This window comes from Palaemon carinicauda, chromosome 3 (assembly GCF_036898095.1).
Source record: "Palaemon carinicauda isolate YSFRI2023 chromosome 3, ASM3689809v2, whole genome shotgun sequence".
NCBI lineage: Eukaryota > Metazoa > Arthropoda > Malacostraca > Decapoda > Palaemonidae > Palaemon > Palaemon carinicauda.
This window is the reverse complement of record NC_090727.1, coordinates 63,983,999-63,999,359: the sequence shown is the minus strand read 5'-3', so window position 1 is coordinate 63,999,359 and position 15,361 is coordinate 63,983,999. Positions and strand designations below refer to the sequence as shown.

Below are 15,361 nucleotides of genomic sequence, written 5' to 3'. Positions count from 1 at the left end.
AATTAAAATTTTATTGAAGCTTTAGGCTATATTTTATACATTTAAGACTGTGTGGAATATTTCCAAGATTGTATACGTGTGAGTTTCGGTGAATTAGGTAATCGATTCTCTTGGTGCCTAGGCTAATTGCTTATGGAGCCTTAGTATACTTTATCATACTCCCCGGTTGCTTTCTTTTCTTCGGAGAAGGTATGCAATCCCTTTCCCTCTGTTTAAGCCTTGGGCTTATCCCTAAGTGGTTTTTTCCGAATTTATTTTCGATAAAACTATACTAGGGTGTTACTGTACCTTCCTGTTCCAGTAAGTCTGGTTCAAAGAGGGACAAAACAACAGAGTTTTTAGTCTGAGTCCGTGTTGTCTGGCTTGGGGCAGAGTCTCCCTCGCTGACCTAACACTTACAAAGGGAGCTTAGCTCCCTTAGGTCACTACCGAAGGTTTCTGTAAGTTATGATTCCTTCTTTTGTGATCGACCAGACTAAGTCCTGTTGCTGTTCTCGGGGGAGGATAAGTTCTTCCCTTGGGAGTAGCAACGCCTTCCTTGCTTTGGTGCTCTGGAAGCTGGCAAGTATTGCTGGCCCTTTCCCTTAGATCTCCCTTAGGCTAAGACAAAGTTCTTGGCTGCGGGTGATCTGTCACTAAAGCAAGGTTATCAGGACCCTCTTGTCCCTTCCCCCTCTATCTCCGTAATGGCCTAGCCATTACTGTACTGTACCTTGCCGGCCGGCAGAGCTGGCCGGCAGGGGTATTACTGTACTGTACGTCGTTCTACTTCTGGACCTAGTATAGGTTGGGATGTGGAATTGACTAAGCCCATTGCCGGCTGGCAGAGATGCTGGCCGGCAAGGGTCTTATGTTTTCGAGTGCTGCCCGGACCTCTCTTGGTCCCTCATCCATGCCTGCCGGCAGAGCCGGACGGCATTGGTCAAGGAAGCCTGAATTAAGTTTCTCCCCTTCCTTATATGCACTCTTTCGGTTGCCGGGCTTGGGGGGTTGTGTACACTCTTATCCCGGCATCCATTCTATTTTCTTCTAGTGCTGTACCTGTCCCGGCTGCCGGCCTATGAGGCCGGCAGCCGGGCAGGTGTAGTCTTCTGGTTCTTTTGCTGCCGGCTGGCATCGGTCTTGTACCTTTGCCGGCCGGCTTATGTCAGTCCTTGTCTGCCGGTCACCAAGAGTGTGGCCGGCAGCTGGGTACTACCTTGTGTAGTTGCTGGCCGGCAGTCATTGCCGGCCAACACTGGCTGTTGCCGGCCGGCAGCTGCTGCCGACCGGCACAGGCATTTGAACCAGAGTGCTGCCGCCCTATAGCTGTTAAGTAGTATACTTTAAAGCTAGTTGTGGTGTGTGCCGGCCGGCAAAGGCAGGCCGGCACACATCCTCCTATACTGTACTAGTATTCTTCTGTATAGCATATACAGTAAGAAGAAAACTATAGTAAAGGTTTAGGTACAGCACTGTATCTTCTAACACTATTGTGTTTTCTTGCACAGCCCTTTGCTGTTGCCCTCAGATAGGAAGCAGAGTTCTTCCCTGTCTATTATCCAGGATTTTAAAATCATTGCCTAGGTGTGAGCTCCACCTGTTTCCTCTGGAAATCTTGCATTGGTTACTCTAGAAGAGATAAACCATTTTGATTTTATTATCTGGAAGGCTGCAACAATGGGTTGTGAGGGAAACACAAGTGTGTGTCTTTCCTTTATGAATTGTTATGCTATACTATGCATATCCAGTGATACATAGTTCACTTGATACTCATGGAAATTTCTTCTCTTTACAGGAGGACCCTCCGAAGTGCGGAAATGTTTTCTGCAATGTCCGCAGCAAGAACCTCTGCGGACATGAGTGTTGTAGGAGACACGCAGCATGCGCTGTCTCCAAGGATGATCTCCAGTATTGGGACCCTCAGGTATGTACTGTATGCACTAACCTGATTACTGAGGCTTTTGATTCCCCTAGAACGGCGGAATCAAGGGATATAGCAAGGGAAAAGCTTCGTACTTGGGTAAGGGGCTTCAAGAAGAACACCTCTGGCCCTTATCTTCCAAGTGAGAAGATGAGGGCGTATCTATTTCCCCAGGCATCAGCTGAGACAGTGATTCCCCAGCCTCAAGAGGAGATCCCTCAAGATCAAGTCCAGGTGGACGCGGAAGTCGCAGATGCGATGCAAGACATCCAGTTGTATGACAGGATGTCTGACCTGGACGAACGTTTGGAAGAAGACCTCCTGGCAGAAGGTCAGGATCAAGTTCAAACCCCGGATGTCGTAGAGGATGAGGTCGACGAGGTGTCGGCTACTCCGGTTCAGATGCCGGAGCCTATCCCCTCAACATCGGCTGGTCTCCCAGTAGAACTGGGACAGGCCCTCTCTTCGATTGTTGGAATGATCCAACAAATGCAGAAGGAGAATCAGGAGAAGGCGGCTGCAATGGAACTGCGTATGCAGTCCCTAGCAGAATCACATGGGCCCCAGAAAAGGCTCAATGTGAAAGACCTTCCCATATGCTCAGATGCTAACCCATGGAGGTATGCTGAGCACATGCCGATGACGACTGGAAAGATCGTCATCTCGGATAAGCTGGGTTCAGTTCCCCTAGAGGAGGTAGAATTCTGGCCCAGCAAGGCATCATATCCGGACTGCTATGTCCGGCTGAGAAAAGAACCAGCTTCAAGGGAGGAGACAGAGCCGAAGGAGGTCATTATTATGGATCACGCTAAGGCTCAAGCCCTACTTTCATCCTCGATGAAAGAGAGGGGCTTCTCTAATTCGAAGGTAGCTGCATTGAGCAAGAAGCTCCCTTCTTTTGTGTCCTCTCCTGATAGAGCCTTCCCCTTTTTACAGAAAGGGTTTGCGGCTGTCCTAAAGGCAGTCGAGGCCGGCAAGCCTTGCCTCTCCCTGGAGGAGTGTAAACCCTTGTCGCTGGTTCTGCCTATGGACCACAAAGACTGGAAGGATGTCCATCTGACATTCTCAGTGGGAAAGTTGGAGGCTGATATTGCCGGACGGCAATTCGGAGAGGACCTCCCTAAGCTGTCCGAATCTCTTTTACGAAGAGAGTTCGAGACCAAAGAAAGACTGGCTGCCTCAATGTCTCATCAGACTACTCTTGAGACAATGGCAAGTGACCCTAAGGTCCATGAAATGTTCATGGTAGTGGCTAAGTCTCACCTAGCCACAGTGACGAAGGACCTTTATGGCTTCATCAAGGCAAGGAGAGCTTGCAGGGAGTTCGTGTTCACCGGGGCTTCGGTGAGACACGAGCCAAGGAAATTAATCTCCTCCAACATTTGGGGAAAAGACCTTTTCCCTACCGATGTGGTCAAAGAGGTTGTTGATAAGGCCGCCGTGGAGAATAGAAACCTTCTCCAGAAGTGGGGCCTGGCTATCAAAAGAAAATCTTCCCCGGATGAGGGTCCTCAACCAAAGAGGAAGAATATGAGGACTAGGCTACCATCTCGGCCAGCCAAGCCTTATAGACAGCAACAGCAACTGCAATTGCCTTTGCCTCCAGTGCCCCAGATGGTGGCACAAACCCCGACTGCTTTTCAGTGGGTACCCCAGGCTGTGCCAGGTCAGTCAACCACATTCACCCCAACGTTCGAAGGACAGTCTTCTTCCTTTCGTGCAAAACCTAGAGGAGCAGCCAGAGGCTCGTCTAGGCGCCCCTCAAGGGGAAGGGGATTCAGAGGTGGTCGTGGTCAGGGAGGCAAGACCTCAGGATGGCAGTCCAAGTGAAATGATACCGGTAAAAGGGAGGCTGTTTTGTATTCCCAAGAAAGACTCGGAAAAGCTCAGAGTCATTCTGGACTTGTCACCACTCAACAAGTTCATAGTGAATTGCAAATTCAAGATGCTAACACTGCAACACATAAGGACCTTACTGCCCAAGAGGGCATACTCAGTCTCTATAGACTTGTCAGACGCCTATTGGCACATTCCAATCAGCCGTCGACTCTCCCCCTACCTAGGGTTCAGGCTACAACGGAGACTGTACGCCTTCAGAGCCATGCCATTCGGGCTAAACATAGCCCCAAGGATTTTCACGAAGCTTGCGAGCGCAGCTCTCAAACAATTACGCCTAAAGGGAATTCAGGTAGTAGCCTACCTGGACGACTGGCTGGTGTGGGCAGCATCCGAGACCGAATGCTTGCAAGCTTCCAGGCAGGTGATCCAGTTCCTAGAGTACCTAGGCTTCAAGATCAACAGAAAAAAGTCTCGACTTTCTCCATCCCAAAAGTTCCAGTGGCTGGGAATCCACTGGGACCTTTTGTCACACAGTTTCTCCATCCCGACGAAGAAAAGGAAGGAGATAGCGGGCTCTGTCAAGAGACTTCTAGATTCCGAAAGGCTATCAAGACGCGAACAGGAGAGGGTACTAGGCTCTCTCCAGTTTGCTTCAGTGACAGACCCAGTGCTAAGAGCACAGCTAAAGGATGCAACCGGAGTTTGGAGAAGGTATGCATCAAACACGCGAAGAGACCTGAGAAGACCAGTGCCGCCTCGGCTACGTACTCTTCTCAGACCTTGGTCCCAAGCCAGACATCTAAAGAAGTCGGTTCTTCTTCAGCCACCTCCCCCGTCGATGACGATTCACTCAGACGCCTCAAAGGAGGGATGGGGAGGTCACTCTCATCGGAAAAAAGTCCAGGGGACTTGGTCCAAGCTATTCAGGACCTTTCATATAAACTTTCTAGAAGCTATGGCAGTGCTCCTTACCTTAAAGAAAGTCTCCCCGCGTCACTCGATCCACATAAGATTGGTGACGTACAGCGAGGTGGTTGTGAGATGCTTGAATCGACAAGGGTCGAGGTCACCACCTCTCAACCAAGTGATGTTAGCCATTTTCCGATTGGCGGAAAAGAAGAAGTGGTACCTGTCGGCAGTTCACCTTCAAGGAGTCCGCAATGTGACAGCGGACGCTCTATCCAGGTTCACACCGATAGAGTCGGAATGATCCTTAGACGCAGGATCATTTTCCTTCATTCTGAATCAAGTCCCAGAACTGCAAATAGACCTCTTTGCGACGAAAGACAACAAGAAGTTGCCCCTGTACGTGTCCCCGTACGAGGACCCCTTAGCGGAAGCAGTGGACGCAATGTCCCTCGACTGGAACAGATGGTCCAGGATTTATCTGTTCCCTCCTCACAACCTTCTGTTGAGGGTCCTCAACAAACTGAGATCCTTCAAGGGGGTAGCGGCAATAGTGGCCCACAAGTGGGCGAACAGTATGTGGTTCCCCTTGGCGTTGGAACTACAGATGAAGTTCGTGCCGCTACCACATCCAGTTCTGACCCAGCGAGTCCAGAAGTCGACTGTCTGCGCTTCATTACAGAAAACCCAGACCCTGCAGCTCATGATTTTCTCGCCCTAGCAGTGAGAAAGCGTTTCGGGATTTCGAAAGCCAGCATAGACTTCCTAGAGGAATATAAGTGCAAATCGACTAGAAGGCAATATGAGTCATCTTGGAGAAAATGGGTGGCCTTTGTAAAGGCAAAGAATCCACAGGAGATCTCAACAGACTTCTGCTTATCTTTCTTCATCCACCTCCATGGCCAAGGGTTGGCAGCTAACACGATTTCAGTGTGTAAATCTGCTTTGATGAGACCCATTTTATTTGCCTTCCAGATCGACCTAGGTAACGAGATCTTTAATAAAGTTCCGAAAGCCTGCGCTAGGCTCAGACCTTCAGCACCTCCAAAGCCCATCTCTTGGTCTTTAGACAAAGTTCTTCATTTTGCCTCCCTGTTGAGCAATGAAGAATGTGCGTTAAAGGATTTGACGCAAAAAGTTATTTTCCTATTTGCACTCGCGTCCGGGGCCAGGGTTAGTGAGATCGTAGCCCTCTCGAGAGAGGCAGGTCGTGTTCAGTTCCTGGATGGGGGGGAGCTGAACCTGTTTCCGGATCCTACGTTTCTCGCCAAGAATGAGTTACCCACCAACAGGTGGGGTCCCTGGAGAATCTGCCCTCTGAAAGAAGATGCATCTCTATGTCCAGTAGAATGCCTAAAGGTCTATCTTCGTAGAACTTCAGACTTCAAGGGTGGTCAACTATTCAGGGGAGAAACATCAGGCTCAAATTTATCTCTGAATCAACTCAGAGCGAAAATCACATATTTTATTCGCAGAGCGGATCCTGACAGTACACCCGCAGGTCACGATCCGAGGAAAGTTGCCTCATCCCTAAATTTCTTTAATTGTATGGATTTTGAACATCTCCGTTCATACACGGGCTGGAAGTCTTCCAGGGTGTTCTTTCGCCACTATGCGAAGCAAGTAGAGGAACTTAAGAGATCTGTGGTAGCAGTGGGTCGTGTAGTTAACCCTACTGTTTAACTCTGCGAGGAACAGTGGTCTTAATTGGGACGATTAAGTCCAGGGTGAGTGTGTAGGTACATACTGTACTACAAACTAAATGAGGGCACCAAGTGCCCATATAGACTGTTCCTTCTTTCAAAGGTGAACCTAGCATAAGTTCAGACATGTGTGCCAAGCGTTTCTAACGCTAATGTGATTGATTTGTAATACAGACTTTTTATGACTTGATACCTTGGTATCTTATTAAAGTGGTGTTTAATGGTTTTTCTTTCAGATAAACAAGTTCTGTTTACTATCATACTTATGCTTAAAGTTTTGGGTTATCCTCTTTTATATAAATATATATATTTGTTGTTAACCTGTCTGTTTATTATCTGTCAATAAACTTGTTCTTGAGAACCTTGCGTCTCTTTCACCTGTGTCAATTTATTGGTATAATTGAGCATTTTAATTCTATGTATCTTATCTGGGATAATTCTGATAGAATTGTTCTGTTATGCAAGCTATGTTGCATTGGTTTATGTAAGTCCCCTAATAGGAGGACTCCGTCCCATAAAGGGACGAGGGCGGTTTTATTAGTTTCTTCCTATGCGGATATAAACCTTTGTCCAATACAAGTATTGTGCGGATTACTGGTCAATATATTGACGCAGTGGTTCTATACAAACTATGCTTTACTTAATATAGGGCGAGACCACTATATTAGCTTGCCTGGTATTCATACATAGATATATGTACTCTTCGAGACTATCCAGAGTCTAGTAGGACTCTTCCCTGTAGGGGGCAGGAAGCTCTAACATAGTTTATAGTTAGTTGAAAAGATGTATAACGGTAACATCTTAGGTCTCTAGGTCTAGTCGACCGGGAATAAATACCTCCGGGGAGTACGGCACGTTCTGAGAATCCACAGATACAGTAATGCTCTGGTACACTTCCATCAGGACGACATGGCTTGAGCCCAAAAAACGGATTTTGAGCGAAGCGAAAAATCTATTTTTGGGTGAGATAGCCATGTCGTCCTGATGGACCCGCCCTTGCCTTTCTAAGAAAGGGCTGTAGGACCCCTCCCTACAAACAGTATCTGTAGCACCTCGTGTACGCTACAAGGAATACAGATGGCGCCAGGATTGGCGCCAGGCACGCATACGAATCGGGGGATAGGGAAGCCTTGGGAGCGGCTCCCCTTTTTCTTTCCCGAATTCGTATCTCGTCAATCACCTCCTACGAGACGAAATCTCTGTTCAGGTCGTAGATTGCCATGTGACGTGTCTAGAATACGTCCTCTGATATGTCGCGATATCCCTTTCACGAGGGATACTCGCTCCAGGAGTTACAATTCTGGTACCTTAAGGTAAATTCTCTGGGAATATCGCCGTAGTTGTAATATACCCTAGGAAGCTACCCTATAGGAACTTCCATCAGGACGACATGGCTATCTCACCAAAAATAGATTTTTCGCTTCGCTCAGAATCCGTTATATATATATATATATATATATATATATATATATATATATATATATATATATATATATATATATATATATATATATTATATCTAAATATATATATAAATATAAATACATATGTACAGTATATATATATATATATATATATATATACATATATATATATATATATATATATATATATATATACATATATATATATATATATATATATATATATATATATATATATATATATATATATATATATATATATATATATATATATATATATATATATATATATATATATATATATATATATATATTTATATATATATATATATATTTATATATATATATATATATATATATATATATATATATATATATATATATATATATATATATATATATATATATATATATATATATATATATATATATATATATATATATATATATATATATGTATATATATATACATTTATACATATATATATATATATATATATATATATATATATATATATATATATGTATATATATATACATATATATATTATTTTTTTTCATAATTTCTATTGAAATATATATAAACCAAGTTATGGTATGCAAGATAATGTACTGAAGTAATAGATTCATTAAAAGGACAACAAATGAACACATTGATAAGCTTACGATTAAGTTTAAGAAGAATATCTTTTAAATAAACTGAAAGCAAGTGCATCTGACCTGTGGACAGGTGTTTGGAATGTAGATGTATTGGTTTAAACTGGTTTTAATATCACAAAGACAAGCTTAAGATCATGAGATTTGATGAATTAGCCACACAGTTATTCTTGCACTCTTCTAGTCTTCATTTTTTTGATAGCAAGTAATAATTTCGCTCCTTTGATAATTAGTTATTTTGGAAACCTTGGATCTGGGTTTATTTATTCTAAAGAGAAATTAAACCAGGAATATAGTATATTATATAATGTTAATGGATATTCAATGATGCTGATCTATTATGAAGAAGAACTTATAAATAATTCTTTAGTTTTTTGTTTCTTATGCAGGTAAGTGCCCGTTCCGGTGGAAAATATGTCAAACGTAAATAAATTTCTGGTCTTGACATACTTTTCCGTTGGGAGCAAAAAAAGTGAGAAGTAATTAATTTCTTAAACACGTCAATACTTAATTTAGACTTTGATGATTAATTGGTGATTTATTTTCGAGATATATGAAAAATAAAAAAACATATTTCGGAATTATGCCACGGACCAATTTAGTCTTCAATCAATTAATAAACTGGTGATTTATTCTACCGATATTATTATTATTATTATTATTATTATTATTATTATTATTATTTGCTGAGCTACTACCCTAGTTGGAAAAGCAGGATGCTATAAGCCCAGGGGCTCCAACAAGGAAAATAGCCCAGTGAGGAAAGGAAACAAGGAAAAATAAAATTTCTTAAGAAGAGCAACAACATTAAGATAAATATCGCCTATATAAGCTACAAAAACTTTAACAAAACAAGAGGAAGAAAAACAAGACGTTCCTTAGTGTATCCTCAAGCAAGAGAACTCTAACCCAAGACAGGGGAAGGCCATGGTACAGAGGCTATGGCACTACCCAAGACTAGAGAACAGTGGTTTGATTTTGGAGTATCCTTCTCCTAGAAGAGCTGCTGACCATAGCTAAAGAGTCTCTTTAGAAAGTAACCCTTCAAATAACTAACCCAGAAAATCATTTATTACGATGAATTAACATAGGGATAGCATCATTTCCTGGCACCCCAAATTAATAGGAAACATTCCATTGCAGAATATTTGAACAGGTAGTGATTTACTTCTCAAAAATGAACCATCTGGTCCCCGTCGCGTTTGTCCTGGGATTCTTCGTGACCAACGTCTTCAAGAGATGGTGGGATGTTTACCAAAGTATCCCTTGGCCAGATCAAGCAGCATTGCTCACTGCTTCACTCATCGTGGGTCAGGTGAGTCTCACATACTGTATATTCCTATTCTTAAACTGAATGTCAAAGTCACTAGTTTTGTATTAAAGTATTACTAAAACTCAACCTGTAGGTAGTAGGTTGGCCAGGGCACCAGCCACCCGTTGAGTTACTACCACTAAAGAGTTATGGGGTCCTGTGACTAGCCAGACAGTACTACATTGGATCTTTATCTTTGGTTACGGTTCACTTTCCCTTTGCCTACACATACACCGAATAGTCTGGCATAGTCTTTACAGATTCTACTCTCTCCTTATGCACCTGACAAAATTGGGATTACCAAGGATTTCCTCTTCACCCAAGAGGTTAACTACTGCACTGTAATTGTTCAGGGGCTACTTTCCTCATGATAAGGGTAGAATAGAGTCTTAAGCTATGGGAAGCAGCTCTTCTAGGAGAAGGACGCTGCAAAATCAAACCATTGTTCTCTAGTCTTGGGTAGTGCCAGAGCCTCTGTACCATGGTCTTCCACTGTCTTGGGTTAGAGTTCTCTTGCTTGAGGATACACTTGGTCACACTATTCTATCCAATTTCTCTTCTTGTTTTGTTGAAAGTCTTTATAGTTTATATAGGAAATATCTATTTTCTTACTGTTGCTGTTCTTGAAATGTTTTAGTTTTCCTTTTCTCTTTTCCTCACTGGGCTATTTTCCCTGTTGGGTCCCCTGGGCTTATAGCATTCGGCTTTTCCAACGAGGGTTGTAGCTTAGCAACAATAATAATAATAATATTGTATTCTTATTTTTAAACTGAATATCAATGTCAATAGTTTTGTATAAAAGTAGAACTAAACCTCAAATGGTATAATTGTTGAAATTCACTCCTAATAGGCTCTTATAAGTTGAATTCCTATTTGGCCTATTATCATATATACTGTTATTTCCTACCCAATTACTTAGTTTGCCAAGGTACAGCTGAACACGAATTCCTGGTACACCTCGTTCGAAGGAAATGCATCCTGTCACCCCCTAACTGTGTCGCGAGTTACTGTTTTAAGCAACCCCCCCCCCCCGCCCTCTGTCATCTCTCCCTACACTATCTGTTTGGTTACTGGGTGTATATCCTCAGATAGAGGTGTGTTAGTGATTCCTGTATCCGTCTGTACATTTCAATAGAAAGTTACTAGTATGATGTGAAAAAAAAAAAACAAATGATATAAATGTTCAAATTAATTACTAATAATTTCTCTTAAGTTGACGCTCTGTTTTGTCTATTATTCTATATACAGAAGTGTCTAGTAATTCCTGTATCCAAATATATATTAAGTAGAAAATAACTAGTTTGATGTAAAAAATAGGCCTGAACCTCAAATGATATAATTATTTAAATTTATTGCGAATAGTTTCTCTTATGTGGAAATTCTATTTGGCCCATTTTCAAATATATAGGTGTGTCTAGTAATTCCTCTATTTATCTATACTTTAAGTAGAAAATTACTAGTTTCATGTAAAAAACAAACTCAAATTATATAAATATTCAATTTAATTGTAAATAGTTTCTCTTTGGTTGAAATTCTATTTGGCCCATTTTCATGTATACAGAGGTGTTTAGTAATTCCTGTATCCAACTATACATCAAGTAGAAAATTACTAGTTTGATGTAAATATAGGCCTGAAACTCCAATGATATAAATATTCAAATTAATAGCAAATAGTTTCTCTTAAGTTGAAGTCTTATTTGGCCTTTTATTCTGTAATATCCTATCCAATTACTCCCTAAGGTCCTTCTTTTCAGGGAAAAGAATCCAAGAGAATTCGAGAGACGGTAATTCGAAATGTTAATGCCGTGATTGCCATGACCTTCCAAAAGATATCTCCTACAGTGAGGGAAAAATATCCAACGCTAAGAAGTTTAATTGAGGAAGGTGGGAAGCAGTGCTCATGCATGTTTGATTTCAAATCTTTAGAGTTTATTTATCTCTTATCTTCTATTTTGTATCTAGATGAAAGTTAAAAATGCATTTTGATATTGAAATAAAAGATAGAGTTCATTTATCTCTTATCTTCCATTTTGTATCTAGATGAAAGTTCAAAATGCATTTTTGCTATCGAAAGAAATGGTAGAGTTCATTTACATCACTATCCTATCTTCAGTTTTGTATCTAAAGGAAATTTAAAAATGCATTTTGCCATCGAAAGAAAGGGCACAGTTTATTTACATCACTAATATCTTATCTTATTTTCTGTATCTGAAGGAAATTTCAAAAAGCATTATTGGAGATAATAGTATTGTTTTGAAAGTTCATTTACATCATTAATGGTACCTCACCTCATAAATAAATCCAATAGTCACTCCGTTAAGGTAAAATATGTACGGTGCAGTATGTGAGATATAGGGAATGCCTTAAGAATTGATATGTATTATTGCATATATTTTCCTATCTTTTCAATCTATAGATTATTAATATGGGTAAATGTGTGCAAATATATTTTGCATAGGCAACTGGCTATTCTTGCGGTACCAGTTACATTTTTTTTTATGAAGTTATAATTACAATAGATTATTACCATTGGTCAATACTTTCAAATTAATTTAGCACGTTTTCTTTTGCTGTGGTATCAGTTAATTTTAACTTCATAATTCATTCTGAGGTTATAACTAAAATAGATTATCACCATTGGTCAATAATTTCAAAGAAATTTTACATATCTTTTGCTGTGGCATAAGTTAATTTTAACTTCAAAATTTTTATCTGAGGGTATAATTTCAAGAAACATTTTCTTCCCATCAAATGTTACTGAGGCTGTGGTTTCTCACAGGTTTTCTCACAGAAGAAGAAACGCTGCTCATAGAAAAAGTCAACGAAAGGACTTCAGTGGACAAGATATTCATGCCCATAATGTGGGCTTGCAAGACAGTTGACAAGGCCCAGAGGGAAGAATTTATCGCCACGCAAAACCAGAAATTAGACCTTATGACGGAAATCCTTGCTATTCAAAATAAATGTTTATATCTGTCCAATTGGAGTGATTGCAGTGCTCCTCTGGCCTACTGCCAGGTGAGACCTATTATCATGTGATATTTTAATTATACAATACTAGAAAAACCAGTCATATTTTGGTTGCCTTTTTTTTCTAATTAGGAGACTATAGTCAATATACTATTATCACAAAATTAAGTTATAATCCTAGTTGGCAAAGCAGTTTGGTACAGTATAAACCGAATGAAACTATCACCAACTGATATTCAAATTATATAAATTGCACTCGGAAACAAACCCTTTTTTGGCTGCATTTCTTCTAACTTGGAGACCACAGCCATCATATTGTTATTACCATCATCATCTTTATTATTATTATTAGCCAAGCAACTATCCTAGTTGGAAAGGATACCACAAGCACAAGGGTTCCAACAGGGAAAATAGTCCTGTGAGGAAAGGAAATAAGGAAATTTATAAACTATATTTAAGTAATCATCAATAAATGTATATCCTAAGATTGGTAAGAACGTTAAACGAGATCTATCATATATAAACAATAAAGAGAATCATGACAAACTGAAAAAGTAGTATCCCATAATTTTCCAAAATATTCTTTTCCATAATAACTATAACATCAGAAAACAATACCACATCTGATGTTAAGGTACAGCCACAATCATTTCTTACAACATCAGTAAATCAGCGTCTTCTTGTATCTCTCCAGGTCGTAGCTATCATTGTCTACTTCTACTTCTTCTCTTCTGTCGTTGCCGGGCAAAGCTTGAACCCAGAGAAACAATACGAAGGTCACACGAATGTCTTCTTCCCTGTGTTTTCTCTCCTTCAACTCTTCTTCTTCATCGGGTGGCTTAAAGTAGGCGAGAGCTTCACCAACCCGTTCGGAAGCGATGATGATGACTTCGAGTTCCTGAGCCTTTTGGAGCGCCATAAAGAGGTGAGCGGGGAATCGGTAAAAGCGAATTCAGTTTAATGAATTATATGTTTTAATTCAATATGGATTTAAATCTATCTTGATTACATGTGGGGTTATATTTTCTTAGAAAAATAGTAAGGCAAGGTTGTCGTCAAACCATTCGGAAGCGATAATGATGACTTCGAGTTTCTTAGCCTCTTGGAGCGTCATAAAGAGGTGGGGAAGATTGGAATAGGAATCCAGTATTGGGGAATTATATGCATTACTTCAATATGGATTTAAACCTTTATTGCTTAGAGCGGGAATACCTTAACATTGTGAAAGCGTTTGCATATTTCCACGATCAGCAAAGCTGTACTAGTCAGGGTCACCTATACTAAGCGGGTTTGCTGTGAGCGATTAAAGAAAAGCCTATCACCAATCTGCATTGGCCAGCGTGATGATGAAATGGCCAAACCCCAGACATGAATAAGGACATGTCTGAGGCTTTTATCCTGCAGTGGCCTAGAAACGGCTGCATTTGTTGTTGTTGTTGTTGTTGTTGTTGTTGCTGTTGTTGCTTAGATGGGGGTAACTTTTTTCCTAGATTTGGCAAGAAATACTATCGAGATAATAAGACCTGTAGCTTTAGCTGATTTCAATTTCGCTTAAAATTTATTTAAAAAAGGATACTGTATTATACATAAATCTTAAATACGAAATTTAGCATTGTTTGTATCAAGACTTGTTAATCATATATGCTATTAGAATCAGGGATGCAATCTTTTTCTCTATACAGCTAATTATTATATAAAACAAAGGAGACTCAACTATCAAGGTTGGTTGATATAATTAGTCTAAAAAGATTTAAAACCTTTCAATTAAATCCCAATTACAGTTGTAGTGGCCAATGCGGTAACGTCCCTCACTGGTGAACACCAGACATGGGTTCGAGTCCTGCTCAAATGCGTTAGTTCCTTGGTCGCTGCAACCTCACTATCCTTGTAAGCTGAAGATGGGGGGTTTGGGGGGAGCCTATAGGTCTATTTGCTGAGTCATCAGCAGCCACTGCCTGGACTTCCTTGGTCCTAGCTTGGGTGAAGAGGGGGCTTGTGTTCTGACCATATGTATATATGGTCAGTCTCTAGGGCATTGTCCGATTATAAATATCAATTATGTTCATGAAATTTATCTTCATCTATATTTATATATATATATATGTCTGTTCCTACCCTTATCACTTGAATACCTATTCTATTCTTGGCCCAAACTTTCACAAACCTTCATTTTACTAATCGGGGAGCTGAATCGGTAGAACTTCGAAAGTTCAAACTTGCAGCAAATGTTTTTATGATGAACAGGCTGACATGAATTTTTTAATAGTTTATGCATAGAATATCTGTTTTGATGCATTACTGTTTTTAAAATTTCTTATTAATTGCTAATTATCTCTCATATCGTTTATTTATTTCCTTATTTCCTTCCCTCGCAACTCTCTTTGCCAAGTAGTGTTGTAGCTTAGGTAATAATAATAATAATAATAATAATAATAATAATAATAATGATAATAATAATAATAATAATAATAATAATAATAATAATAAGCTGAAAATAGAAATAAGAAGGATATGGGATATGCCAGTTTAAATTGTACCCATAATCATAGAAACACTAGGCACAATCCCAAGATCCCTGAAAAAGAATCTATAATAATAATAATAATAATAATAATAATAATAATAATAATAATAATAATAATAGCAA

General features: G+C 40.0%; 1 protein-coding gene across 1 annotated transcript in view; it reads left to right on the top strand.

Annotated features, from left to right (window-relative positions):
- LOC137632173 (bestrophin-2-like) overlaps positions 1-14,501 on the top strand; it is a 21,266-nt gene extending 6,765 nt beyond the window's left edge. The window contains exons 4-8 of the mRNA XM_068364063.1: positions 9,576-9,747; positions 11,499-11,628; positions 12,524-12,762; positions 13,409-13,639; positions 14,496-14,501. Coding sequence (XP_068220164.1) covers positions 9,576-9,747; positions 11,499-11,628; positions 12,524-12,762; positions 13,409-13,639; positions 14,496-14,501 — 778 coding nt within the window. The remainder of the gene's footprint in view (positions 1-9,575; positions 9,748-11,498; positions 11,629-12,523; positions 12,763-13,408; positions 13,640-14,495) is intronic.
- Positions 14,502-15,361: the final 860 nt, after the last annotated feature.